Source organism: Vanrija albida (genome assembly GCF_041260175.1).
Source record: "Vanrija albida strain AlHP1 chromosome Unknown contig_7, whole genome shotgun sequence".
In the NCBI taxonomy this organism is placed as follows: domain Eukaryota; kingdom Fungi; phylum Basidiomycota; class Tremellomycetes; order Trichosporonales; family Trichosporonaceae; genus Vanrija; species Vanrija albida.
Genome location: NW_027191426.1, coordinates 388,482 through 410,612, shown reverse-complemented (window position 1 = coordinate 410,612; position 22,131 = coordinate 388,482). Strand labels below are relative to the sequence as shown.

The 22,131-nt window shown below is 64.2% G+C and overlaps 9 protein-coding genes and 3 non-coding genes across 12 annotated transcripts; 7 read left to right on the top strand and 5 right to left on the bottom strand.

The window, feature by feature from the left end:
- Positions 1-839: 839 nt before the first annotated feature.
- Positions 840-2,051, top strand: MRD1_1 (Multiple RNA-binding domain-containing protein 1; the record flags this gene model as incomplete). Its single annotated transcript, XM_069356997.1, has 4 exons — positions 840-1,369; positions 1,405-1,830; positions 1,866-1,968; positions 2,004-2,051. The coding sequence occupies 4 exons, from the start codon at positions 840-842 to the stop codon at positions 2,049-2,051; spliced, it is 1,107 nt and encodes a 368-aa protein (XP_069204934.1).
- Positions 2,052-3,378: 1,327 nt separating this feature from the next.
- Positions 3,379-6,216, top strand: Q8F55_008606 (uncharacterized protein; the record flags this gene model as incomplete). Its single annotated transcript, XM_069356996.1, has 3 exons — positions 3,379-3,919; positions 4,022-4,700; positions 4,737-6,216. 3 exons carry the CDS (start codon positions 3,379-3,381, stop codon positions 6,214-6,216), a joined length of 2,700 nt encoding a protein of 899 aa, XP_069204933.1.
- Positions 6,217-6,817: 601 nt separating this feature from the next.
- On the bottom strand, positions 6,818-7,515 carry HBN1_2 (putative nitroreductase; the record flags this gene model as incomplete). Its single annotated transcript, XM_069356995.1, has 2 exons — positions 6,818-7,414; positions 7,471-7,515. The coding sequence occupies 2 exons, from the start codon at positions 7,513-7,515 to the stop codon at positions 6,818-6,820; spliced, it is 642 nt and encodes a 213-aa protein (XP_069204932.1).
- A 1,243-nt stretch (positions 7,516-8,758) lies between these two features.
- Positions 8,759-9,540, bottom strand: HBN1_1 (putative nitroreductase; the record flags this gene model as incomplete). Its single annotated transcript, XM_069356994.1, has 2 exons — positions 8,759-9,361; positions 9,397-9,540. The coding sequence occupies 2 exons, from the start codon at positions 9,538-9,540 to the stop codon at positions 8,759-8,761; spliced, it is 747 nt and encodes a 248-aa protein (XP_069204931.1).
- Positions 9,541-9,942: 402 nt separating this feature from the next.
- On the bottom strand, positions 9,943-11,214 carry Q8F55_008603 (uncharacterized protein; the record flags this gene model as incomplete). The annotated part of the gene is made up of 9 exons (XM_069356993.1): positions 9,943-10,240; positions 10,315-10,463; positions 10,500-10,560; positions 10,613-10,716; positions 10,760-10,818; positions 10,857-10,928; positions 10,975-11,056; positions 11,107-11,114; positions 11,160-11,214. 9 exons carry the CDS (start codon positions 11,212-11,214, stop codon positions 9,943-9,945), a joined length of 888 nt encoding a protein of 295 aa, XP_069204930.1.
- A 528-nt stretch (positions 11,215-11,742) lies between these two features.
- Positions 11,743-13,151, top strand: TMA46 (Translation machinery-associated protein 46; the record flags this gene model as incomplete). The annotated part of the gene is made up of 7 exons (XM_069356992.1): positions 11,743-11,775; positions 11,856-11,954; positions 12,003-12,123; positions 12,304-12,482; positions 12,526-12,578; positions 12,622-12,751; positions 12,789-13,151. 7 exons carry the CDS (start codon positions 11,743-11,745, stop codon positions 13,149-13,151), a joined length of 978 nt encoding a protein of 325 aa, XP_069204929.1.
- A 173-nt stretch (positions 13,152-13,324) lies between these two features.
- Q8F55_008601 lies at positions 13,325-13,405 on the top strand. Its single transcript has one exon. It is a non-coding gene; the product is annotated as a tRNA-Ser (tRNA).
- A 426-nt stretch (positions 13,406-13,831) lies between these two features.
- DAP1 (Dihydrodipicolinate synthase) lies at positions 13,832-14,471 on the bottom strand (the record flags this gene model as incomplete). The annotated part of the gene is made up of 4 exons (XM_069356991.1): positions 13,832-13,898; positions 13,934-13,994; positions 14,031-14,099; positions 14,159-14,471. 4 exons carry the CDS (start codon positions 14,469-14,471, stop codon positions 13,832-13,834), a joined length of 510 nt encoding a protein of 169 aa, XP_069204928.1.
- A 742-nt stretch (positions 14,472-15,213) lies between these two features.
- YLH47 (LETM1 domain-containing protein ylh47) lies at positions 15,214-17,634 on the top strand (the record flags this gene model as incomplete). The annotated part of the gene is made up of 5 exons (XM_069356990.1): positions 15,214-15,810; positions 15,847-15,990; positions 16,035-16,166; positions 16,203-16,772; positions 16,822-17,634. The coding sequence occupies 5 exons, from the start codon at positions 15,214-15,216 to the stop codon at positions 17,632-17,634; spliced, it is 2,256 nt and encodes a 751-aa protein (XP_069204927.1).
- Positions 17,635-18,020: 386 nt separating this feature from the next.
- Positions 18,021-19,551, top strand: Q8F55_008598 (uncharacterized protein; the record flags this gene model as incomplete). Its single annotated transcript, XM_069356989.1, has 5 exons — positions 18,021-18,529; positions 18,562-19,176; positions 19,209-19,289; positions 19,322-19,432; positions 19,548-19,551. 5 exons carry the CDS (start codon positions 18,021-18,023, stop codon positions 19,549-19,551), a joined length of 1,320 nt encoding a protein of 439 aa, XP_069204926.1.
- A 1,693-nt stretch (positions 19,552-21,244) lies between these two features.
- Q8F55_008597 lies at positions 21,245-21,336 on the bottom strand. Its single transcript has one exon. It is a non-coding gene; the product is annotated as a tRNA-Leu (tRNA).
- Positions 21,337-21,896: 560 nt separating this feature from the next.
- On the top strand, positions 21,897-21,967 carry Q8F55_008596. Its single transcript has one exon. It is a non-coding gene; the product is annotated as a tRNA-Gly (tRNA).
- The last annotated feature ends 164 nt before the right edge of the window (positions 21,968-22,131 follow it).

The following is a 22,131-nucleotide window of genomic DNA, read 5'->3' as shown; positions in this document are numbered from 1 at the left end:
GACGCTGCGTTATCGAAGTCTGCTAATGAATGGCTTCAGAACTAGTGCCATTCTTTCATTGTAACCTCGGCTCCAAACACTGCGCAAGGGCAAGGGTAGAACAGTTTGGTCGCCGGCTACGTGAGAGGCACCTCAGCATGCAGCATGCTCCACCTCGACTCACTGCGCTAGTAAAGTGGGCAGCTACAAGTGCACAGCGTCAGGAGTTTCCGTTGCTGCGCGGCACTTCCGCTGTTACTACAACACTGAGCACTCAAGCTTCCCGGTGCTTCGTTTGCCTCAAGGTTCGGTGCCCGTACCTTGTTCACGGTCAGCAATTCGTAGGCACTTTGAGCGGCCGCCCTGGCAGCGGCGACAGCGACGAGTTGGCGCGTCTGCCTTCAGAAGCTGAGGGGTTGTGAGAGACTCCGAGTTCAACGGCGGCGCGGGATAGACACACAGGCCAGAGACTGCCCCCCCCCCCGCCCCGCGGCCAATATGGCCCGTGCGGGTGGATGCCACGAGCCGCGCTGCATCGCTCCGCGACCCGTTGGGTGTGCATGGTGTTCCCAACTTCCGCCAGGGGTCGGTGTAGCACAGTCTGACCAGTCACGACGCGCGCAGCATGCATGTTGCCGACAACCGCAGAGGGTTCCGGTTCCTTGGGTGCGGATGACGACGATTGTTTGGTCCTTGCGCAGCAGCAAGAGCCGCCGCGTCAATCACATGAGCTGCCGATATTTGGCTTGGCATTCCACCGACCGACAAACTTGGCCGCATGGCGGTGCATTCACGAGCTACTTCAAAAGTACAACGGGGACAAGGCTCAACGCCACTCACCCACTCACCCACATCTCACCATGCTCGCAGCGCTTCTAGCCTTGCTCGCTGCCTCCGCCGCCGCTGCACAGAGCGCGGCCGGGGCGGACCCGACCACCCCGGCCGCCGCGGCCTCGGCTTGGAAGAACTCGTCCACGTCCTCGTCCTCGGCTCCAGCGGGCCCATGGACGCCGAGCCCGTACCACACGACGCGCTACTCGTTCTTGTCGCCCAACGTCGTCTTCTACCCCCCAGGCGGCTGGGTCACCAACCAGCACGCTACGTTTGCCAACACGACGGGCAACGTGTCGGTCAGCGTCGAGCTCGCCGGCAGCGGCGCCGTCTTCTCCGGCTCACAGCTGGGCACGCTCCTCGTCAACGGAAGCTCGGCAGAGCACTGGAACGGCACGACCAACATCACCGAGCGCTCGGCCGAAGTCAGCGGCCTCGCGTACGGGTGGTGGAACTTTACGCTCGTCGGGAGCGGGGCTGTGTCGTCGTTCGAGAGCGGGGCGGCTCAGGCGACCCTGTCGTTCACCGGCGCGTCGGGGGTCACGAACGGCTCGCAGTGGTAGGTGTGCCGGCTCGGCGGGGCTGACAACGCAGGTTGCCGGCGCTCAACGCGGACCGCGCCCGGGTGGACAACGCGACGGGGATCGCAGCCCTCGGCCTCGACATCCAGACGTCGGGTACCTGGACCAACGACCACCGGCGAACCACGCAGACGCCTGGGTCCGAGCTCGTGATCAAGCCGCGCAAGGGGACGGCGGTGCTCGAGCTGAACCAGGACGTGCCGGACACGCCGTTCGGCGCGTTCAACGTGACGATCAGCCCGCCGCCACCGTTCGGTCCGGCGAGCGAGGCATTCAGCCCGACCCTGCGCAGCGCCGAGGTCCAGTTCGCCATCGCGCAGATGGATGTGCTCGTGTACGCCGTCCAGCTGGACCCGGACGTCGAGTACACTGTGCGCGTGGCGTACGCCGGTAACGGGACGGACAAGTTCAGCTTCAGCTCGGTCGGGGCGTATGCTTCGTGAGTGCTGTTGGGGGAGCGGGACTGATGGGCAGCTCGATCTACCATGTCGGGCCGGGCGGCAGCCCCGAAAAGTCCAACGGGACGGGCAAGCAGAACACGGCCGGCAAGCCAGTGTACCTCGACGCGAGCGTACCGGTGAGTTCTACAGCGCGCGCCGAGCTGACGGGCAGTGGACGGTGGTGCCGTTCCTCGCGGCCGGGCTGTGGCTCGTGATGTAGGGCGGGGCCGCCGGCATGGGGGCAGAGTCCGATCGATAGGGTATCGTTGTGTATACTGACCGTATGAACTGTATCTATATGGCCAGGCGGCGTCCACGCCGGGTTGTCCGCCGAGCTGTGCGCCGCTGCCTTGGCAGAGTGGGACGCTCACTGCTGCACGTCACACCGCATAGCTCTTCGTCTCGAGCAGCACGAGCGGAAGACACTCTTCCGCGGCCGTAGCCGCAGTCACCGCTGGCGATGACCTCCTCGTTTGGAGGACCGTGGTGCCACCAGCGCGGCCACCAGCCTGGCCACCAGCACATACCTTATCGCGGATCACGGGACGAGGCTGGGACGGGGAGTGGGGCCGCGGGCTTTGGATCCGGCGACGTAGACTCGGCGACTCGGTGTGCAGCGGTCGACGGCGCTCCGCGGGAGGGGGCGACTCCATGACCTGTTCGATAGCAGACATGTGACTTGTGACTTGCGAACGGCCCGACGTCGGCGCGTTCCCCGCTAAACGGCCCCATTGGCTCGCCGGCCCGCGGGAACGAAACTTGGCCGTCAACACGGACGCCGATGTACTGGGATAGCAAGAATGGATTGCCGTGTCCTGATGCATTGCGAGTGGGGAGCTGCCAGACCCCGCAATCGAGACCATCGTGAAGGATGGACATCTGCCGAGGTCGAGCGGCGGCCGGTGGTGAATCCCCCCGGTGGCGACCCCACCTCGGCGTCTTCGGCACGCGGCCCGTCCTCCGTCGACGCCGAGCCGCTGCGCACGCGCCGCCAATGGGGAGTGCGCCGAGGCCGCCAAGCATGAGCGTGCAGCGTGTGCATCGTCCCGGCCGGGGCGGAACTGGCCCCGGGGGAGCCTTAGGAGCGTTGGAGCGCGCCGGCGCGCGCGCGGCGCACCCTGCGGACCGGACTGCGGGGCAGGAGTGGCGCCGACTCCGAGGCACCGAGCCACAGGGCGGCATCTGCCAAGGTTGGGGCTGGTAGCGCATCCCCCGGAGACCCCGGAGCGCAGTCATCCGGCAGGATGTGTGCATGCTGCAGCGCGCGTGCACCACGACTAGCGCCTCGGGCCGGCCGGCTCATTTTAGAATGCTGTTGTTGCACCATGCGGTTCATGGTGCTCTTGGGGCCCAAGGAACGCCGACCTGACCTAGCGCGGCTGAGTTTGCAGGCACGTCCAGTCCACACGATGCTCTACGCGCATGCGGCGAACGCACCGAGCGACGGACGAGACAGCGCCGGGCCCACTGGAGACCCCGCGGGCTGGCGCTCGTCGCGTCCATAAGATGGAGCTGCTCGCCCCTCTCAGAGGCCCCACGCCACCGCCATGCCGACACACATCGAGGACAAGGACCAGCTAGAGGCGTCGTCCGAGCACGAGAAGAGCTCGTCCGACGTCCACACGCCGACCGACGAGAAGGGGATCCACGCCGAGGGCGCGTGGGCCTGCCCGCCCGAGTGGGCCGAGCGCATGCGCCTCGAGTACAGCGGCAACCACGAGGGCGAGTCGCTCCCTGCCGGCTCGGACGTCGACCGGGTCATCGCCGCCGTCATGACCTTCAGCCCGAAGGAGGCGCTCGCCAAGCTCGAGGAGGCCATCGAGATCCACCGCCGCGACCTGTCGTTCATGGACACGGCGATGGAGCGCATTACGCTCCTCGCGCGCGGGCCCGAGGCGGCCGAGCTGTCCTACGACGAGTGGGAGTACCTCGTCTGCAAGCAGGCCGGGCTCATCTTCAACTGGTCGCCGTACCCCGAGGTGCGGGCCGTGACGCTGCCGTACGACGACGTCGAGGAGCCGTGCGAGACGCTGCGCGCGTACGCGCTCGGCATGTTCTGGTGCATTGGGTGCACGATTGTCAACACTTGTGAGTGGGGGCTGCGGCTGGGTACATGTGGTACAGGTGTTAGCGCGATAGGCAGTTGCCGGAGATTGCCGAACACCGATAGCTGACCCCCCACTTCCCCAGTCTTCGGCCCCCGCCAGCCAGGCATCTCGATCCCGCTCTCGCTCGTGCAGCTCGTGCTCGTCCCCATGGGCCAGTTCATGGCGTGGTCGCTGCCCGACTGGGGCTTCCGCTTCCGCGGGACGCGGTACACGCTCAACCCGGGCCCATGGACGGCCAAGGAGCAGCTGTTCGCCACGATCGTCATGAGCGCCGCCACGCAGGGCAACCAGGGCGGCCTGCTCGCCATGCGCATGCCCCAGTTCTTTGACCAGAAGTGGGTCGGCTTCGGGTTCGAGATCTGCCTCGGCCTCGCCAACCAGTGCATGGGCCTGGGCAGCGCAGGCCTGCTCCGCCGCCTCACAATGTACCCCGTCCAGGCGGTGTGGCCCCAGTCGCTGCCGCTGCTCGCGCTCAACCGCACCCTCGTGCACTCGGACAACAAGCGCGAGGTCATCAACGGGTGGAAGATGTCGCGCTGGCTCATGTTCATGGTCTCGTCGCTCGTCTTCTTGGTCTGGTACTGGCTCCCCAACAACCTCTTCCAGGCGCTGCAGCGCTTCGACTGGATGGTGTGGATAAAGCCCAGCAACTTCAACCTCAACATTGTCACGGGCGCCTGGGGCGGCATGGGCTTCAACCCCATCTCGACGTTTGACCCCAACTACTCTGGCAACGCGACCATGATGTCGCCGTTCTTTGCGTGCGTGCCGCTGTTGGAGCTACACTGACCCCGCAGCCAGTTCCAGCAGTACATTATGCGCGTCGTCGGCGGCATTGTCATCATGGCGCTCTACTACTCCAACTACGCGTGGGGCGCCTACATGCCCATCAACTCGGGCGGCACCTTCACCAACACGCAGCAGTCGTACAACTCGTCAATCGTGCTCAACCCCGACAACTCGCTCAACGAGACGGCCTACAGGGCGTACTCGCCCCCGTACTACTCGTCCGCGGCGCTCTTCAAGACCGGCGCAGAATTCGCCTGGTACACCATCACGATCGTCTACGTCTTCATCCGGTACTACGGCGTCATCTCGCGCGCCGTCAAGGGCGCCATCAAGACGCTCGGCCGCGGCAAGTCGACGTACGACGGCTTTGACGACCCGCACACGCGCATGATCCGCAAGTACAAGGAGGTGCCCGAGTGGTGGTTCCTCATCGTCCTCCTCCTCGGCTTCATGGTCTCGGTAATCGCGTGCGAGTACTTCCCCACCGACACGCCGTGGTGGTCGATCCTCGCGTTCGTCGGCATCGGCTACGTCCTCCTCATTCCGTGGTGCATCACCGAGTCGATCGCCGCGACCGGCATCGGCTTCGACACGCTGTGGCACCTGCTCCCGGGCCTCTGGTGGCCCGGCAAGCTCATCCCGCAGCTCATGATCGTCATGCTCGGGTCCGCGTTCGACATTCAGGCAGGCGCATTCATGCAGGACCTCAAGTACGTGCAGTACGCGCACCTCCCGCCGCGCTCCATCTTCCGCGGGCACATCTCCTCGGTCGTGATCAGCACCTTCTTCTACATCATCATCACCGACTGGCTCGTGACGGGCTACAACACGGGCACGTTCTGCGACCTCGACGACCCGCAGAAGATGGTGTGCGCGTGGCCCCGCCAGACGTGGTCCAACACCATCTTCTACGGCGTCTTCGGCACCCGCCGCATGTTCAAGCTCTACCCCATCCTCCCGTACTGCTTCCTCATTGGCGCCGTCATCGGGCTCGTCTGGGCGCTGGGCGAGATCGTGTCCCCCAAGATCCGGGCGCGCGCGCTCAAGAACTGTTCGGCAAAGACGTACGCGAGGCTCGACAGGTGGCTCTTCAACCCCGTCGCAAACGGCATCGGCTACATCAACCCCGCCATCGCGCTCTCGGGCATGATGCAGTGGTCAAACCAGAACAACCTCTCCATGGCCACGACAGGCATCTACCTGGCCTGGTTCTTCCAGTACTACCTCAAGCGCAAGTACACGGCCTGGTGGTCAAAGTACGCGTACCTCATCTTTGCCGGTCTCTCTGTCGGCATCACAATCTCGGGCCTCATCTCGACCCTCGCCTTCAGCTTTGGCGCGGGCAGGGGCAAGTCGGTCAAGTGGTGGGGCAACAGCGCCAGCTCAAACACCATCAACTGGCTGTCGTACCAGGACAAGCCCGGAGGCTCGCTCATGCACGTCGCGAACGGGACGTACTTTGGTGTCGAGCCCCAGCACTTCCCGTAGGCGGGGGCGTGGGGGTGGGCGCGTGGCTTGGGGTGTAGTGTACTTGTAGTGGTGGCTCAGTGGAGGCTCCGAGAAGGGACAACGGACAGCTGGATATGAATGGCTTTGCAGTATGCGCGTGGGCGTGGTGGGTCTGCCTGGCGCGGCCGTCGTCGCGCAGACGCCGACATTACGCCGTCGGGCCAACTGAAACAAATCAGTCGCGCGAGGTCGCATGGCGGGCGTTCGAGTGCTGGCCTTCTCGACAGCCTTGCCCGCCTCAAGTTGTTAGTGCATGCGCACCCCCCTCGCTTCCCACCCAGTGCTCGCACCTCGGCTTGCTTCTCGGCTTGCTTGATCTCGGCCGACACGCAGCCGAACCGCTGCGGCGTCACCCCGCACACACCCTGTGTAGTTAGCTCTGCAATCAGTCTCGCTGCCACCGTTAGCCTGGTGCACCTGCGTCAGTTCTCCCACACCAGCGCACCCACCCCAGCGCCCCCACCCCAGCGCCCCACCACAGCGTAATGTCTAATGCTGCATCGAGGCAACTCTACAAACGGGCCTCTGTGGCAGCGCGGCTCCTGCCAGGCAGCCGGGGCAAACTAGTGCTCAAGCACACTTAAGCGACGACCTTGACGCGGTCCTCGATGGGGGCAAAGGCCTTGGGGACGCCGGGGTAGCCGGGCTCGCCCTGGGCGACGCCGAAGGGGAGCTCGGCGACGAGGGTCCACGACTCGGGGACGCCAAGGAACTTCTGGATGGCGGCCTGGACGGGGGGCACGTTCTGGCCATAGTGCTGCAGGTTGGCGCCGATGCCGTGCGTCGCGAGCGTCGACCACACAATGTACTGGGCGATGCCGTTGGTGTTGGCGCTCCAGGTGGGGATGCTGGCGGCGAAGGCGGCCGAGCCGTCGATGAACTTCTTGATGCCCTCGGCGTCCTCGAAGAAGACGACGGTGCCGTGGCCCGACGAGTAGGCGTTGTCAAACTTCTCCTTGAAGCCGGCCTGGGCAGCCTCGGGGAGGAGCTCCTTCTGCGCGGCCCAGATGGCGTCCCAGAGCTGCTTGTTCTTGTCGCCGAGGACGACGACGGCGCGCGACGTCTGCGTGTTGAACGACGAGGGCGTGTGCTTGATGGCCTCCTCGACGATGGTCTGGACGTCGGCGTCCGAGATGGGGAGGGGCGCGTTGGTGAGGCCGTAGTAGGTGCGGCGGGTCTGGCGGTGTTAGTGGGGGGAAGGGAAGGCGGGGGAAGGTGGTCGCGGCGACTCACGGTGAGAGCGTTCTCAATGGGGGCGTTGAAGAGCGTGTTGGTCATCTTGGGCGTGGGCGTGTAGAGGTAGTAGACGAGTGCGAATGCGACGAGTGGGAGGAGGAGGAGGCGAATGGTGGTTGATGGGGGAGTGGGTGGGTGGTCGAGAGGTGGCCTTTATACTCGAGCCAGTGGTCGCGGGGTGGCACTCGTCGCACTCGTCGCCGGCGTCGCATGGCGTCATGCCTAGTGCTGGGTGGCACCGCGTTGCTCTGTCGCCTCGCCTCCGCGTCTCGTCTCCGCACAGTGCCCACACAAGGCGTCATGCTTACGCTCTCGTCGCGACCGACCTGACCAAAGTGTCGCGCGCGTCAGTCACCCAAGCCGTCCCACGACTTTGCAACAAAAGTCGCGTTGCTGCAATGGCGCAATCTGCCCATTGATTATTCCTCGCCACGTGGCTTTCCCTGAGGCCTGAGTAATCTTTCCCGTCGCTTTGTGTCGCTCTTTGCCAAACTTCCGACGGAAGCGAGCGTAACACCAGGCGATGTGGCCCAGCTCGGCGTCTGCATCCAACACACGACTGAGCAAGCATGTCTAGCAGCGCTGTAAGCTCGCTTCTCGGCGCCGCAGCACGCGCCAGCCCGCGCAGAGCACGCACGACGCAGGCGATGCAGGCGACGACGCGCCGCGCCCCACCCCACGTCGCCAACGCGTCAGTCAGCTTGCGGCTTTAGAGCCTGGCGCTCAGTGCCGCCTGACACATCGTTCCTATGGACCCCGGAGACTCGGACGGGGCGCAGCTTGCGGGCGTGTGGGGTGGCGGGGGGCGACGGCCCCGCACCCCCTCCCCCCTCGCTGTCGCCACCTGCGCGCTCGCCACCTGCAAGGCTGGGCAGGCGATCGAACTCGCTGCTCCCTCGACGAGTTGATCTAGGCAAACTCATCGTACGCAGCTACGCTAGCTCCATCGCCCCGGATGTACCTCTCACGGAACCGTGATAACACGGCGTGGCTCGCGACCACGTCGCCCCTCTCGTCCACCGCCTCTCGTCGGCCGACTCTGCTCTGGGGCAAACCACTGATAGCCCTGATGGTTCGGCTTGCCGAGGTGCTCTGCTCACGGCGCTCTGCTCGCGGCCTTTGCTCACGGCCTCTGCCCACGGCCTCTGCTCGCGGCCACTGCTCACGGCGCTCGGCTCACAGCCACTGCCCACGGCCACTGCCCACGCCAGCTCCCCACGCCATCTCTATTCTACACGATGCATTATGCTATAGGTATGTACAAGGCCGATCCCGCCGCCAGTGCTCACTGCACGACCTTGAACTTGTCGCTGAGCGGGTTCCACGTCTTGGGGAACTCTGGCGAGCCGGGCGCGCCCGCGTCGGCAGGCACGCCGACGACCATCTGCGCGGTGCCGACCCACGAGTCGGGCACGCCGAGGAACTTGTTGATCGCCGCCTGGTTGTCGTCGTGGAACTGGCTGTAGTGCTGCAGGTTGGCGCCCATGCCCTCGGCCGCGAGGCCCGCCCAGACAATGTACTGGGCGATGCCGGCCGTGTTGGCGGTCCAGAGCGGGAACTTTTCGCGCAGGAAGGGCATCGTCTCGAGGAACGACTCGGTCGTCTTGGTGTCCTCGAAGAAGCAGATGGTCGCGTAGCCGCCGCGGTAGACGGCGTCAAACTTTGCCTTCTGCGCCGCCTGCGCCGCAGCGTCGCCCATGTTGGGCTTGTGCGAGTCGTAGATGACGTCCCAGACCTCGCGGTGCTTGTCGCCCAGGACGAGGACGGCGCGCGTGCTCTGGATGTTGAACGCCGAGGGGCCGTACTTGAGCGCCTCGGAGACAATCTCCTCGAGGCGCGCGTCCGACACGCTTGACTTGTTCTGCAGGTTGTAGTATGTGCGGCGGGCCTGGCGTTAGCGGAGAAGGAGGGGGGGGGGCTCACCTTGACGGCGTCCCAGAAGCCGGCGGGCGTCTCGACGGCGGTCGCGAGGCTGCGGGCCGGCGCGGCGGCGGGCGCGGCCTTGGGGGCCGCCTTGGTCGCCTTGGGGAGAGCGCGGGAGACGAGCGAGCGGATAGTGGAGGCCATGGTGTCTAGGTTCTAAGTGAGGCGAGTGGGGCGAGGGGGTGCTCGATGCTTGCTGGATGCTTTGGTGTTGGATGCTTTAGAAAAAAGGTGCGGCATGTTGGAGCTTTATACTTGGTCTGCCAAGGTGCCGGATGGGCCAGGCCGAGCTAGCTCGGGTTGATTTGCGCTGCGGTCAGCATGTGCATCAGTGGAGCTCTGATCTCCAGCACGGTGGAGGCCGCCTGTCAGCAATATCACGCACAGGCGGTAAGCAAGGGTCGATTACGATTCGCTGTGACGCTGAAACACCTGGCTGGAGGCCCAAGACCTCGGCCACAATCTTCACAATGGACACCTTCGGGAGTGAAAGATTACATAGCGCAGTAGCGCCTTACCCAACTGCGCCAGCCGTTGCATGACACACTACTCGTCATCCTCGCCACTCTCCTCCTCCTCCTGGCTCGCGCTCTCACTGCGCGTCCTCTTTCCAAGAACCTTGTTCACTGGTGCAGCTGCCGGCTTGGCCTTTGTCGACGCCGGCGCCGACTTCGGCAAGGGCTTGACGCCTCCTGCGGCGACCTTTCGGATCACCGCAGCACCTGAGCCAAACTCGCCGCGGTCGACCTCGGCCGCCTCGTCGTCGTCCACCTCGACGCCTTGGTTGTCCTCAAACTCGGCTTGGTTCGCAACGAGCCCCGCGTCGGAGAGCATCCCCATGATGCTGCAGAGTCAGTGCCTGGTGCGTGGGTGGTGCGAGGGCCGCCGAGGCCAAAGCCCTAGGCACCGGCAGCTCACCTCTTGTACATCTTCTTCCTGTCGGTCCACTCCTTGCGCCAACGAACCCAGCCCTTATCGATGACGTCGCGGTCGGCTGCCGACATGGGGTCGACCTTGGCCTCGCCGTCACCCCGGAACGGCGCCAGGGCAGCGAGGGTTATCGTGTTCTGGTGGGTCAGTCTCACGGGGCGGAGCCCACCCACCTCGGCGCCGATACGCTCAATCGCTCTGCCGAGCTCCTTGGTCTTGGGGAGCGCCTCCATGCTGGCGAGTTCTGGTGTCAGCGTTAGCGGGTGTAAGTGACCCACCTCCAGACACCGTCTTGAGCTCCTTGCGCCGCTCGTCGAGAGTGCCTTGCACCTCCTTGGTCTGGGCATCGAGGCTGGCGAACGCGTCGGGGTCAAGAACCGGGAGCCGGGACTGTGGGATCAGCACTACATACTCGCTGAAGGAAGACACTCACCTGGTTGTACACAAAGATGCTCTGCTTGCCGTAGAGTTTCATCGTGAGCTGGCCCTTGTCTGTTGGTGAGTGGGTGGTTCGAGGTGGAGACACCCACCAGCAAGCGCCAGGAGCGCCTTCTGCGCCTCGGGCTTGGTGACCTTGTTCTTGAGGTTGGTCGAGACGTCGGCTGCTGGTGTGAGGAAGGCGATGACAAGGCGACGGCAAGGGCTCACTGCTGGCGTACGGCCGGTTGACCTGGTTGTCAGTAAAACGCAGGTGGGAGATACGCACCGAGCGGAGGTACTGGAGCACCATCTGGAGGAGGTTTAGTTAGGCTCAATCATCGATGGGTCGCGGTGCTCTACCTCTTCGGCTGGGGATTGTCAACGAGCTCATAAACATTCATTGAGGAGCTCACCTTGATCGCCCTTGATGGGCTTCTCCTTTGCCTCCTTGTCCTTCTTTGGCGGCATTGTGGAGTGGTGAGTCGTGAGTGGTGAGTGGGTGAGTGGTGGTGAGGGAAGAAGGGAGAGGATGAGGTAGTGGGTGAAGAGGAGAGGAGAGAAGAGAAGAGGGGGATCCACTGTGAGCCAGCGTTGCTCAACTTGTAGCACGCGTGCATGCACGCATTTCTGTCTTCCTCGCCTTCCTCGTCTTCCCTCTGTCGTTGTCGTTGCCGTCGCCACTGTGCCAAGCAAGCCGGACGACCTCCACTCGCCTGTGGGTGAGCCTGACACGAAACCAAAAGTCAGCCTGACACTGGGGTAAAGTGTTCCAACTGCCATCTCGTCCACCAAGAAACGGTCGAGCGACCACTTGTTGGACATTCAATACCCCACAACGCTCGCGTCAAAAGCTCTCACGGCACCAGACACATCAAGTCTGGACGAGAGCAACAATCTAGCCGACACGGAAAAGACGGCTTAAGAGTCGACGAGCCCGACGCGCCACGCGCACCCCCTACACCACCCAGCTCCACCCCACATCGACATCTGCCCACCATGCCGCCCAAGGGCAAGGTCAAGGAGGACAAGGTGCGCGCGCTTGTGCCTTTTGGGGGCGGGAGATGCCTACAGGCTCTCGCCGCTGTGTGGGACGCTACTGACGCTTCCAGACCTTCGGTATGAAGAACAAGAACAAGTCGTCCAAGGTCCAGAAGTTTGTTGCCCAGGTCGCGCAGCAGGAGGCCCAGGCGGGCAAGAACAAGGAGACTGTGGGTTTGCTACGTGTGGAAAACGGCGGCTTGCTGATGAGCATTCAGGTTGCCAAGCAGAAGCAGGCCGAGGAGCGCAAGAGGGCCAAGGAGGCTGAGGAGAACCGCAAGAAGATGGAGGCGCAACTCTTCAAGCCGGCCCAGATTCAGAAGGTGCCCTTCGGTACTGGTGAGTACGGCTGCGCTGTCTGTGGTACACGAGCTAACGATACGCAGACCCCAAGACGGTATGCTTGCGTGTCGTCACCCCAGTCTAACGCCCCAGGTCTTGTGTGTCTTCTTCAAGAGCGGCAACTGCGAGAAGGGTGCGCAGCTCCCACCATCCCTTCGGTCCAGCTGACGCCTCCAGGCAACAAGTGCAAGTTCTCGCACGACCGCAACGTGGAGCGCAAGATTGAGAAGCTCAATGTCTACGAGGACGCCCGTGCAAAGGACGACAAGAAGGCCGACACCATGGACACCTGGGACGACGACAAGCTCAAGGACGTCGTCAACCAGAACGGCAAGAAGCAGAGGACGACTACGGATGTGGGTAGCTGCACAACGTGTGGAGACTCCAGCTGACCATCAGATTGTGTGCAAGTACTTTATCCAGGCTATCGAAGATCGGAAGTACGGATGGTTGTGAGTACCTTGGCCCGGTGTGGAGCTCGGCTGACGGCAACAGCTGGATCTGCCCCAACGGCGGCGACTCGTGCATGTACCGTCACGCTCTTCCCCCAGGATTCGTCCTCAAGAAGGACAAGAAGGACGAGAAGAAGGAGGTCATCTCATTGGAGGAGTTTGTCGAGGTCGAGGTGGGTTCGTTATTTGCCGCCCTCGCTGACCCGCCAGCGCCACAAGCTCAAGCCCCCTCTCACGCCCGTCACGCCCGAGACGTTCGCCGCGTGGAAGAAGAACAGGTTAGAGAAGAAGGCTGCCGAGGCCGAGGCTCTCGAGAAGGCCAAGGCTGCGCAGCGTGCCGCCGGCAAGGTCACCGGCATGTCGGGCAAGGACATGTTCGAGTTTGGTAGCGAGATGTACGGCGACGAGGAGGAGGACGAGGAGGAGTGGGACATCTCGCGCATGCTGGCGCGGTACCGCGAGGACGAGACACGCCAGGACGACGAGGACGGCCCGTCGCAGGGAGCGCGGGGCGACGACGACGGCGACGAGGTCGAGGTGGTCGCCGAGGGCGTGGCCGCCGTGGCGGTGTAGCAGGCGGACACGACTATCCCTGTAGATGCGGGCGGCCCCAGCCGCCGCGTACTAGCATGATGTATCCTTGCATGGCGGAGGGTGTGGGAGGGGGTGGGGGAGCGCCGCAACTCTTGTGAAGTGGGGCTGGTGCGCAGACTCAAAGCCTACCCAGCCCCTGGGAAAACACCCAAGGCAATGTGGCGGAGTGGTTAACGCGGTTGACTCGAAATCAACTTCCTTCGGGAGCGCATGTTCGAATCATGTCATTGTCGGATGAGCAGCTGCGAGCAGCTGTATCTTTTGCTCTGTGCAGGCGTTTTGGACGCGCTGGTTGGTGGGCGGGGGTGCGAGAGGCTACCTGAGGAAACGGCGTGGTGTCCCTGGATAACTGAGGGGTGTCGCGTGCGCGTGCGCGTGGGCGTCGGCGTGCGCGTGGGCGAGCGTGGCGCGTGTGGGTTGCCGGCTGCCGGGATGTGTATGCTCGCGGCGCGTGAGGTCGAGCCGCAGGGCTGGAATACAGCGAGAGACGGAGCAGAGCCGGTGCAAGCTCGAGGTGGCGCCGGACTGCCAATCCTTGCCACACGCCCCTGCCTTCCCTCTCACTGCCACAACAACACCTCCACCATCACGCTCCTCCTCCAGCCAGCGGTGCCCCTCCCCCCATGCCGCAGACTTCTGAACCGTGCATCGCTACAACGCTACTCGAGCACCCCGACGACCGTGTACTTGTTGGTAAAGTGTCCGTGCCACCCGTGCATGTTGTCGCTGGCGTCAGCGGGGCCACTGGCAGCAAAACTCACATCTCTGACGCTGTCAGGTCGGCCAGCGTGTCGAGCGGCTTGTCAATGTCGGTGAGCATTTCTGCGCGTCAGCAGGCTGTCCGGCTCGACGGCTTACCCTCGTCAAAGCTCTGCTTGGCCATGCCGCGCGAGGCGTCGCGCCCCGCAAAGTTGCCGTACATGCCGTCTGGGGTGTGAGCGTCGACTTGTACGCCAGCTGTTCCCAGATGCTGCACCCCCACTCACCAGGCCCGTAAAAGTTGGAGCCGGCGCTCACGTCGAACACGGTGCGCTCGAGCACGCGCCCACCGTCGATCTTGGCAATGGCGAGCAGGATGCGCTTGCTCTTGCGCCCGTCGAACTGGGACAGCTCGGCCGTGCTGTACGCCTTGGACGTGACCACCTCGGGGTGGCTCCCCGGCGCCCAGTTGTACGCGTCGCCGTCGTACTTTGTCGGCTGGGTCTTTGGTGTGCTGGGGTAGCTTGGCCAGACGGCGCGGTACAGCAGCCAGAGGATGGGCGGCAGGAGGAGCAGGTTGACGGGGTTGGCGAGGGACATGGTGTGTGGTGTGTGTGTGTGATGGGGGAGGGAGATGATGACGAGTGCGTTGGGCTGAGAACTGCTCGGTGAGGTGCGATGGGACGGGCTAGTGTCGTGCTCTCGTCGTTGTTCCGCGGGCGGGTTGGTGCGTGCTTGTTGACGCTGGGCTGTTGCTGCTGCTGCTCTGCTGCTGGGTGCCGCCTCTTCTCGTCGCGTTTGCTTGCCACTTCGTCTTGCTGTCGCTCGACTCGCTGCGGTGATTGTTGACCACGGTCGAGGTGTCGGCGCTGACGTCGGGCCGTCGGCACAACTACTCACCGCTCACCCAAATGCTCTCCGCCCTCCCTTCCCTTCCCTCTCTCCGTTCCGTGCCTCCAGCCAGCCAGCGACACGCGTAACCTCGGCCATGTGAAAGCCCCTTTTTCTACTAGGCGCGTCGGGTTTTGCGCGCCTAGTGGCCCTTTCCCCGCGCCTAACACGCATCCCCACTCAACTGCCGGCCGGCGCGAGACGCGCGGTGACGTTTCTGTCACCGACTTTTGACGCGCGACAACTGCACACTGCTTGCTTGCTGCGAGTAACAAGTGACATTGACGCACATCGCATCTCTTGTCACTCTCTCTTCCTCCCGTCTGCCATCACACACCCTCTCCCACCCCGCATCCTCCAGTTACCCGGCCTAGCTCAACGACAAAAGGCCCGAGGCCATCAACACGGCCCAAGCGCCAACCCCCACCCGATACCAGGCTAGCAAGCCGAAATGTTCACAACGACGAGGGCCACGTCGACCGCCGCCGCCGCCGGCGGAGCGCGCATCGCACGCCGCAGCAACGCCAGAGCGCTCGCCACCAGGTCCAAGCGCAGCACGCTCGCAACCCCCGCTACGCCGACCCAGCTCGCACTCCGCGCAATCGGAGCGCCGGCCGCCGTCGCTGTCGGTCTCCGGCACGTTCCTTCCCTGCTCCCCCTGCGCCGCTTGTATGCCACCGAGACGCGCACAACGACCACCACGACAACGACCACGACCCCGCCCCTGCCTTCCTCTAAGCCTGCCACGTCCGAGAAGGACGCCGCCGCCGTCCCCGTCCCGCCTCCGGGTGCTCCCGCGCCGCCCGCCCCCGTGCCGTCTGAGAAGCCGACCGAGGTCGCCGCCGCCACTGAGAAGGAGAAGGAGGTCGCAAAGAAGGACAAGAAGCCCACTGGCCCGCTGTACAAGCGCGCCTGGGCAGTCGTCAAGCATGAGCTCGCCCATTACTGGGCTGGCACAAAGCTCCTCGGACAGGAAATCAAGATCTCGGCCAAGCTCCAGTACAAGGTGCTCCAGGGTGGCTCGCTCACCCGCCGTGAGCGCCGTCAGGTGGGTCTGGTGTGATGGCTGCTAGCTGACTGGTAGCTCCGCCGTACTACCATCGACATCATGCGCCTCGTCCCGTTCCTCCCCTTCGTTATTATCCCCTTCATGGAGTTCCTTCTGCCCGTCGCCCTCAAGCTCTTCCCCAACATGCTCCCGAGCACGTTCGAGGGCCAGCTCGCCAAGGTGAGTAGTGTTGTTGGATTTGTTGGCGTGACTGACCCCCGCAGGATGAGAAGGAGCGCAAGCTTCTCCGTGTTCGTCTTGAGATGGCAAAGTTCTTGCAGGAAACTGTCCGCGACACTGGCCTCAAGGCCGACGGTGTGGTGCACAGCGACGAGTTCAAGGAGTTCTTCCGCAAGGTGGGTTCGATTCACGTTTGAAGCCTGACCCGCCAGGTCCGTTCCACCGGCGAGACTCCCTCGGACGAGGACGTCATCATGGTCGCCAAGCTCTTCAACTCGGACATCACTCTCGACAACCTGTCCCGTCCTCAACTCGTCTCCATGTGCAAGTACATGAACATCAACGCCTTTGGTACCGACAACTTCCTCAAGCACCAGATCCGCAGCCGTCTCGAGAAGATTCGTGTCGACGACATGATGATTCACGCAGAGGGTGTCGACTCGCTCACGACCAAGGAGCTCCAGCACGCTTGCCAGTCGCGCGGTATTCGCTTCCAGGGCATGTCGCCTTCTCGTCTCCGTGAGGAGCTCGAGCAGTGGATCAACTTGCACTACACGAACAAGATTTCCGGTGTCCTCCTCATTCTGTCTCGCGCCTTCAACTTCGACAACAAGGGTGACGACGTCATGAGCAGTCTCGTTACCACTCTGTCGAGCTTGCCCGAGTCGCTCGTCAGCGAGGCCGAACTGCACGTTTCGGGTGACAAGGCTTCCTACAAGGAGCGTCTCGAGGTTCTCCAGCAACAGCAGGAGCTCATTGAGGACGAGGCCGAGCAGGAGCAGGTGAGTTGGAACGCACTGGCGGCCCTGTGCAACCGCTGACATACCACAGGAAGAGCTCGAGGCTAGGAAGAAGGAGAAGGAGGCTAGGGAGGCTAAGGAGGCCGAGGAGGAGGAGGCGGCTGCCGCCGCCGCCGCTGCCGCTGCCGCTGCTGCCGAGCCTGCTACCCCCGCCGAGGCTACCGCCACCACCACCGCGTCTCCGTCTGCTACCCCCGAGGCTACCGCTACCGCCGCCGCGCCCGCGACTGAGGCTGCCGCTGAGCCTGCTGCTGCCGAGCCCGCTGCCGCCGAGGAGGATGACGCCAGGATGACCAAGGAGCAGCTGGACGAGCTTGCCGAGGCCCTGTCGATTCTCACTGCCAAGTCTTCGATTATCAAGGAACGCGACGAGCTCCAGGCGCTCTTCGAGGACAACCTGTTGTCCGAGGCCGAGTCCAAGGAGCGCCCCGAGGAGCACGACTCCAAGTCTGTTGCTCTCTCCAAGCGCGTCCGCTCTATGATCAAGAAGGTCGATGCCCAGCTGGAGAAGTATGACGAGCGCGTCGGTGCCTCGCTCAACCTGATCCACACCAACAACAAGGGCCAGATCTCTCTCGCCGACCTCATGTCTGCTCTCCGTGTGATCAAGCACGCACCACCCGAGGACGTGATTGAGGGCCTGGGCAAGAAGCTCGACGTGGACCAGGACGGCTTTGTCGAGCTCGAGCACGTTCTCGAGCTTACCCAGGACGACGGATTAGGTATCGTCCTTGACGACACGGCGTCCGACCTCGTCAACAAGGGCAAGGACATTCGTCACTCGACCGATGTCAAGGAGGTCAAGGAGCTCAAGCCCAAGCGCGAGGACATTATCTCTGAATAGATAGAAACACCCCACCAGTAGCAATATATTCAATGGCATTTCATTCGCATGCGGCGGCTGGGGCGGCGGGCGGGCAAGCGGGGTGAGGCGATGCGCGGCGGTGAAGACGTGGGTGGGTGCGAGCGAGAGAGGGTGTGTGTGTGTGTGTGTGTTGTGTGTGTGTGCGTGCTGCGTCGTGTGTGTGTGCTGTCGTCGAGTGGGTGCGAGAAGCCTGCCACGAGCGAAGAGATGGTGGCTGCCTGCCGTCGAACACGCCCCCCGCTGGACTGGGTGGCGATGTCGACGGCTCGACGTCTTGAGTGTGCGCACCAACATTCTCCCATTCTCCATTCTTACTCTCCATGTCTCTTTCACTACCGCTACCTGCACCCTCAGCGCCTCGCAGCATGGCTCACGAAAACCAGACTGTCGAGCCCACCGCGGGCCCTTCAACTCCGCCGGTCGTCGGCACCATCGCCGCCTCGCTCGAGCAGCTGAGCATCGGCCGGCTGCGCGGGCCAGTCCGCACACTCGCAATGTTCGAAGTCGCCCCGCCCGCCCGCTACAACCTAGACGCGAGCCCCGCGCGCACGAGCACCACCAACCGCTTCTGGGTGGCCGCACCTGCAGATGACACCAAACTCACCCCGCCGACCGAGCCCAACCCGCCCCCCGACCCCAGCCCAAAGGGCAAGGCGCGGGCGCGCCCCGCGCCCCCGCTCGCCGTCCTCGCCGCCGCCGAGTTCGCCGAGCTCCGCGTCGCCCTGCAGCGCGCACAGCTCCCCGGTGCCGCGGGCGATGTTGCCGCGGGCATCGCGGACCTCGGGTGCTTCCTCGACGGCGGGCGCCAGCGGGCGCGCTTCGTCGGCGTACGCGTGCCCCCCTGCGTGGCGGCCGACGGGCCAGTCGTCCTAGGGTGAGTTGTGTGCTGTCCGCCGCTGACGCTAGACGCGCGGTGGCGAGGATTCCCGGGCCCCTGGAACAGTTTGCAGTCTTCTGCCTCGTCCTCCCACCCCCGTCGCGCCGCCGCATGCCCGTACCGAGCGCGAGCAGCATCGCAAAGGTGGCGAAATGGGTGCGCGACGACGCGAGCAGCAGCCTCTCCCACGTGTTCCTCCACCTCGCCATGGCGCACGGCGTGAGCGTGCGCCCGCTGGGTCCGCCGCCGTCGGCCCATGCAATGGCCCTGCTGGCTGGTCTGGAGGCGCTCCGCGGAGACTGGGACGACGCGGTGGAGAAGCTCGTGCTGTACGAGTACTTCGCTTCCGGGCGCGAGGCGGACATCAACGACAACTTTCGTCTCGCGGAGCGCACCAACATCAAGGGCCTGAGCCCGGATTTGATCAGAGTCGAAAGCCCGTCGAGCAAGCAGCTCTGCCGCGTGCTAGGCTACCTCGAGCGCCTGCGTACATCCGACAGTCCGCTCGACCCGCCGCAGGACGCCCTCCACATCCTGCAGGACACGCTCGCGGCGTGTGTCCCCTCGGCAAAGGTTGAAGAGGGCGAGCGGAAGGCTTGGCTCGACTGGGTCGCGACGACAAAGATCAAACAGCTTATCATCGGGTGCGTTCACCCCTCGTTCTAGCTGACGCCAGGTGGGCATTCGCGGATGGTGCGGACGGCGCGCACTGGGTGCTCGTATGGGACGTGGGCGGCGACCTGCGCTCGGCTGTGTGGTGCGTGGCGGGCGCGGCAGAGCTGACACCAGGCGCGTGCTCGACGACAGCGCGCAGAAACTCACCGATGCGTTCGTCCACATCGCCCTCGGTGTGGCGGGCCTGTGTACCCGCGTAGCTTGGGCCCGCGACGAGAGCCAGTGGTTCGTTACCCTGTTGCCTGGGCTCGAGAGCCTGCGCGGCCGCCGCGTGCCGGGGGACACGGCCCGGCGCCATGCGCCGCCGCCAAAGCCTGCGGAACCCACCACTCTGGTCCAGCTAAGGGTACCTGGGCCATCGAACCGCAGATCAAAGCCGTCACGGGCCCGTGCCTCCGCGAAGCAGGCGGTCGAGAAGAACCAACCGACGGAGGGCACCACCGAGGCGCACACAGGCGGCGATGAAAGCCAAGCCGTCGTAGCCGACATTCCCAAGCTGGCCGAGCATGAGGACGAGGATAACGACGCCGATGATGAGGACGACCAAGTCGACAACCGATCCCTGGTCGGGTTGGGGGAAGACCAAGACCGGGACATCGTGCAGGGAGTCAGCAGCAACAACCAGCCCGCGGGACGGTCGCAATCCAGCCGCAACGCCTACACCGCAGATATCGACGACGCTGCCCACAGCCACGCTGGCTCCCGTAGACCCCTTTCGCCTACTTCGACCGACAGCGAGGGTTCAAGCTACGAACCGCCCACCACTCGCCCACTTGCACTCATGCGCCGCCTGGGCTCATCGCCGGCGACACCAGTCAAAGGGGCCTCCCGCGCCCGACAGAGCTCAACCTCGAGCTCGGAACACCCGCTGGCCCAGAGTCGCCGGCTGGCCTCCATCGCTACGCTCGAGCATACAGGGCAGCAGAGTGAGCCCGCTGACCTCTGCAGTGATGTCGAAATTGCTGCAGAGTCATATCATTCGACAACAAGCTCGGTGCTCAGCTCGACCACCTCCAGTCCGACTACGTATGGTTACGAGTCATTGAGCGATCCGGACGCGGTCCCCAACAACGATGTCGCCGGAAGCAGCAGCAGTGAGGACGTCCCGCTTGCCGCTGTGCGCGGGTGCCGCACCGCTGCCACCGATAACAGCGACGACTTGCCCGCCTGCGCAGACCCGATGGGCAATGGGAGCAGCAGCAGCCGGAATGCCAAGAGGAACCGCGGCAGCGACACTAGTGAAGACGAACCACTCGCTCTAGCACGCGCCTTTCAAGGGCACCTCAGCATGAGCGACGACGAGCCGCGAGCGGTGGCATATGCCAAGAGGCAGCGGCTCGAGGCTGCTGACAGCAGCAGCAGTGACGAAAGGCCGCTCGCACTTGCCCGCCAAGACACGACGCGGAAGACCTTTGGTGAGGTCGAAAGCAGCCGCGGCAGGGGCAAGAAGCCGTCCTCGATCAGGCTTCAGCGCCCAACGCTCAACCTCGGCCCGAGTGGCAGCAGCAGCGGCAAGAAACCGGCCCCCTCTACCGCCGTGATTGATGTCGTCAGCACCAGCGATGACGAGGCCATTCCGCTTTCCCTCGCCGTGCGGCAGCCAAAGCTTGCGCTGGCGCGGAAGCGTACCTCCGCGCCCAGTGGCAGCGGTAGCAGCAGCAGCAGCAACAGCAGCAGCAGCTCGGACGAGCCGCTCGCCACACAGGCCGGGAGGAAGAGGCAGCGGCGCGCGGGCACGTTCCGCGGGAGATACGGACGCTAGGGTGGGTTCAGCGCAGACATTGTGTCATGTAGTATTAGCGTTGCCGTGTAGTAGTAGCGTAGTCGTGTAGTCACAGCGTAGTCGTGTAGTCACATCGTAGTCGTGTCGAAATGTCATGTCAGCAGGCAGGTGCCACACCCGCCTCCGCCACAAAACTGAAGATTTTCACCAAAGCCCCCGCTGCACAGCTCCCCCTGTCCCACTCGCCCCCGACATCGTCCTCGCGCCCTTCTGCACGTCAAAAACGAATCGGTTGGAGGAAGTGAATCCTCGCTTGACGAGAGTGGGATTCGAACCCACGTCCGAAGACTGCGGATATGCAATGCACACCTTAACACAGCGCCTTAGACCGCTCGGCCATCTCGCCGATTGATTACGTGAGCGGGGGGGCTGGGGCGCAGAAGAGGGGCGAGGGGCGAGGGGCGAGGGGCGAGGGGCGAGGGGCGAGGGGCGAGGGGCGAGGGAGCGGCGCCCTGTCGATGCTGTGCGCCGTGCGCTGTCTGCCTCCTTGCAGCAAGCGCACCGAGGGGCCAGGGGATCCAGGCCGAGGCCGGGTTGCTGCTCCCCGCCCACCAGGCCGGCCGTACATTGCTTGCCGACCCGTTCTTCCGGTCCTGGCGCGGGTGCATGGTACCCCCCAGTGGTGGACGGATCGAGGCGGCCTGAGCAGGCGCTTTGGCGCACAGGCCGCTCTCTTGTCCTCTGGCGCTGCTGATCTTACTCGGAAGCTTTAGGCCACGACTGCCACATGCATCGTACGCCGCCCGAGTCTTCTGTGATGCTAGCTCCAGGGTGTTAACTCCCGGTGCAGCTGGCCTACCAGCTACGGGCTCTGCTCCCTCCTCCCCGAACCCCCACCCCCACTTGCCTCCTGCCTCCCTCCGCATGGCCAGCTCACAACGAGGGTGGCAACCCCCCAAACACCCAACACCGTTGGTGAAACGGTATCATGCGTCGTTGCCATCGACGCGGCAGGGGTTCGACTCCCTTACGGTGTACAGCGAGCAGCGAGAGATCGCGAGCAACCTTTTGCACGTCGCGACGGGGTTGGTTCGCACCGCCGCCACCGCAATGACGCACCTGGTGGCACGGCCGCGGAGCTCCAACCCATGGTGAACCCGTCGACCGGGCCCACTTGCACAGCTGCCGCGCCGCCAGTGCG